This window comes from Notolepis coatsorum (assembly GCF_963971535.1).
Source record: "Notolepis coatsorum genome assembly, chromosome: 2".
Classification (NCBI taxonomy): Eukaryota; Metazoa; Chordata; class Actinopteri; order Aulopiformes; family Paralepididae; genus Notolepis; species Notolepis coatsorum.
The window spans coordinates 223531113-223533612 of record NC_140166.1 but is presented as its reverse complement, the minus strand read 5'-3'; the positions used below and the strand labels follow the sequence as shown (position 1 = coordinate 223533612).

At 43.6% G+C, this 2500-nt stretch overlaps 1 protein-coding gene across 1 annotated transcript in view; it reads left to right on the top strand.

Moving 5' to 3' along the window:
• The window catches only part of tecpr2 (tectonin beta-propeller repeat containing 2), a gene marked incomplete at both ends in the record, with an annotated part of 98068 nt that overhangs the window by 28378 nt on the left and 67190 nt on the right, over positions 1-2500 (top strand). The window contains 1 exon segment of the mRNA XM_084308564.1: positions 1120-1235. Coding sequence (XP_084164690.1) covers positions 1120-1235 — 116 coding nt within the window.

Sequence of the window (2500 nt, the reverse complement as noted above, 5' to 3'; positions counted from 1 at the left end):
CGCACTCCTCCACCACATCCAGAGACCAGCGACTGTAACATTCAACATGCAGTGCACTCCTCCATCACATCCAGAGACCACCGACTGTAACATTCAACATGCAGCGCACTCCTCCACCACATCCAGAGACCAGCGACTGTAACATGAGAACTGTGGTAGTTTCGAATGGGGAAATCTGTAACACTAAAGATGGCGGCAACAACAAAGAATTGCTGCAAATTATTATAATATATTTTTTTTATACTAATAAAATATCGATATTTATCGATAACTTTTACCCGATTTATAGATTCTTCCAAATGGCATATCGTCTCAGCCTTAACAATACCACTGACTCTTAGCTGCCAGAGTTGTGCCCTTCCTGCTGTCTTGTTGTACACAACTAGTAAGTCGCTTTGGATAAAAGCGTCAGCTAAACGACTAAATGTAAATATAGTGCTGTTCTACTATTGTTTTTTTTTTTTTTTCCACTTTTTCTCCCCATTTTCTATTTGTCTCCCATCCCAATTTCGTATATCAAATTCTCCCCTCCCCTGTCTTGAACGTTGCTAGACTATGCCTCCCACTGGTCGGCTGTAGTGAGGACAGAAGCCTTGCATCACGTGTCCCCTCCGGCACACGAGGAGGCAGCCTGTCGCATCTTTTCGCCGCAGCAGCTCGAACTCTCAGTGGCGAGGAGTAACGCGTGGGAGGCTCACGCTGCCCCCGTCACTTCCTGCTTCAGTCGCACCGGCGTCACCCAACCGACCTGTAGGAGTCGCTGTCCACAACGTCAAATCCCCACCCTCCTGCTTTCCCACCCTCTTAACACTTGCCAATTGTGTTAGTATGAACGACCGGCCAGCCGGTAGAAACGCCAAGAGCTGGGCTCGAACCCAGCGTCTCCTGTGTTAGAGGCGAGCGCCTTGCCCACTACGCCAATCAGCCGCCCCCCTGTTCTACTATTGTAATATCTGTCGTCATTGTGTGTTGTGTCAGTAGGTGTGTGTGGTGTCTGGACTTTAAAGGAGGTCTGTTGTTCTACTAAGCGACCGTGGGTTTCATGAAAGGCGCTATCGAAATTTGATCTATTATTATTACTATTGTAATATCTGTCATTGTTGTGTGTTGTGTCTGTAGGTATGTGTGGTGTCTGGACTTTAGAGGAGGTCTGTTCTGCAGTGCGCTTCCTGACGGAGGACTGAGCTGGCAGAGGTTTGAGGATAATGTCCACCAGGTGGCGCTGTCTCCAGCAGGTCAGACACCACGATACACCACAGTACAAGCTCTGTCGATCGACTCCATTTAAACAAATAGAGGCCGTGCACAGAATGTTCTGTTTCTTCCAACATGGCTGCCTGTAACCATGGCTACCTCATTTCTGTACAGCGATAGAGCAGGTTCCACTATGGCCGCTACAACAACAGAAAACGTGTGTCTATTTGGGTGGAAATGTGAATATAAACTAAAGCAAACTGTTTACAGGAAAACCTTGTCGGACAATTTAAGAGATTAATTTAAGAGATTCGATAAGATAATATATTCCTTTATTGAGCCCCTTGGGGAAATTCAGGCATCATAGCAGCACGGGGGAGGGGAGGTTAGGGATGGGTACCGTTCACATTTGAACCGATACGGTACCGGTACCGGTACCTGTGAATCGATACCGGTACCCAACGGTACCTTTTTTCGGTACTTTAGTCTCTAAAAATGTAATCTACCTACCTCAGTTGTAAAAAAAAAAAAAAAAAAAATCCAAACTTCAAATGCTATTGGCCCGACTGCTTTGTTGTTGAATCAAGTCAAATCCAAGGTAAGCGTATATTGTGCGTGTGAACGTTGACATGAAAAGAAAAAAGTTAAAAAAAACTGTATCTCACGTGAATCGATACTCGGTAGTACCGACGTGTTTCGGTAAGTACCTTTAAAAGTACAGAATTCGGTATCCATCCCTAGGGGAGGTACAGGTATGGGCAGGGCAATAGTCTTTAATTTTATGTCACCTCGATTATTGTGCACCAGTATGGTCCTCTGCATCCAAAGGTCAACTAAAGAAATTGCAAACTGCCCAGAACAGAGCTGCAAGGTTAGTCTTACATTGTTCCATGAGAACAAACACCATCACTATGCACCGGCAACTCTCATGGTTAACGGTAGAGAATAGGCTGGTTTTCAACACAGTTAAATTTTTCAGGAACACTGTCTTTTCGTCTCAACCTGTTTTCTTATACAAACAAATTGTCAGATGCAGTCAGGTTCATTCTTATTTTACTAGGTCAGTTGATGATGGACAGATTATGTTACCACGTCCAAAATCAAATGCTTTAAAGAGGACTGTTGTTTATCGTGCCATCAATCATTGGAATAACTGCCCACTGAACATAAGTAAATTGAATAGTAAAGTGTCTTTCAAATACCACCTGAGAATGCACTACTTAAATATGTGAGCAAAATATTCTGATGTTGATAATGATGTCTACAATGTTTTACTGTTTTTAGATTATCATTGTTAATTGTGATT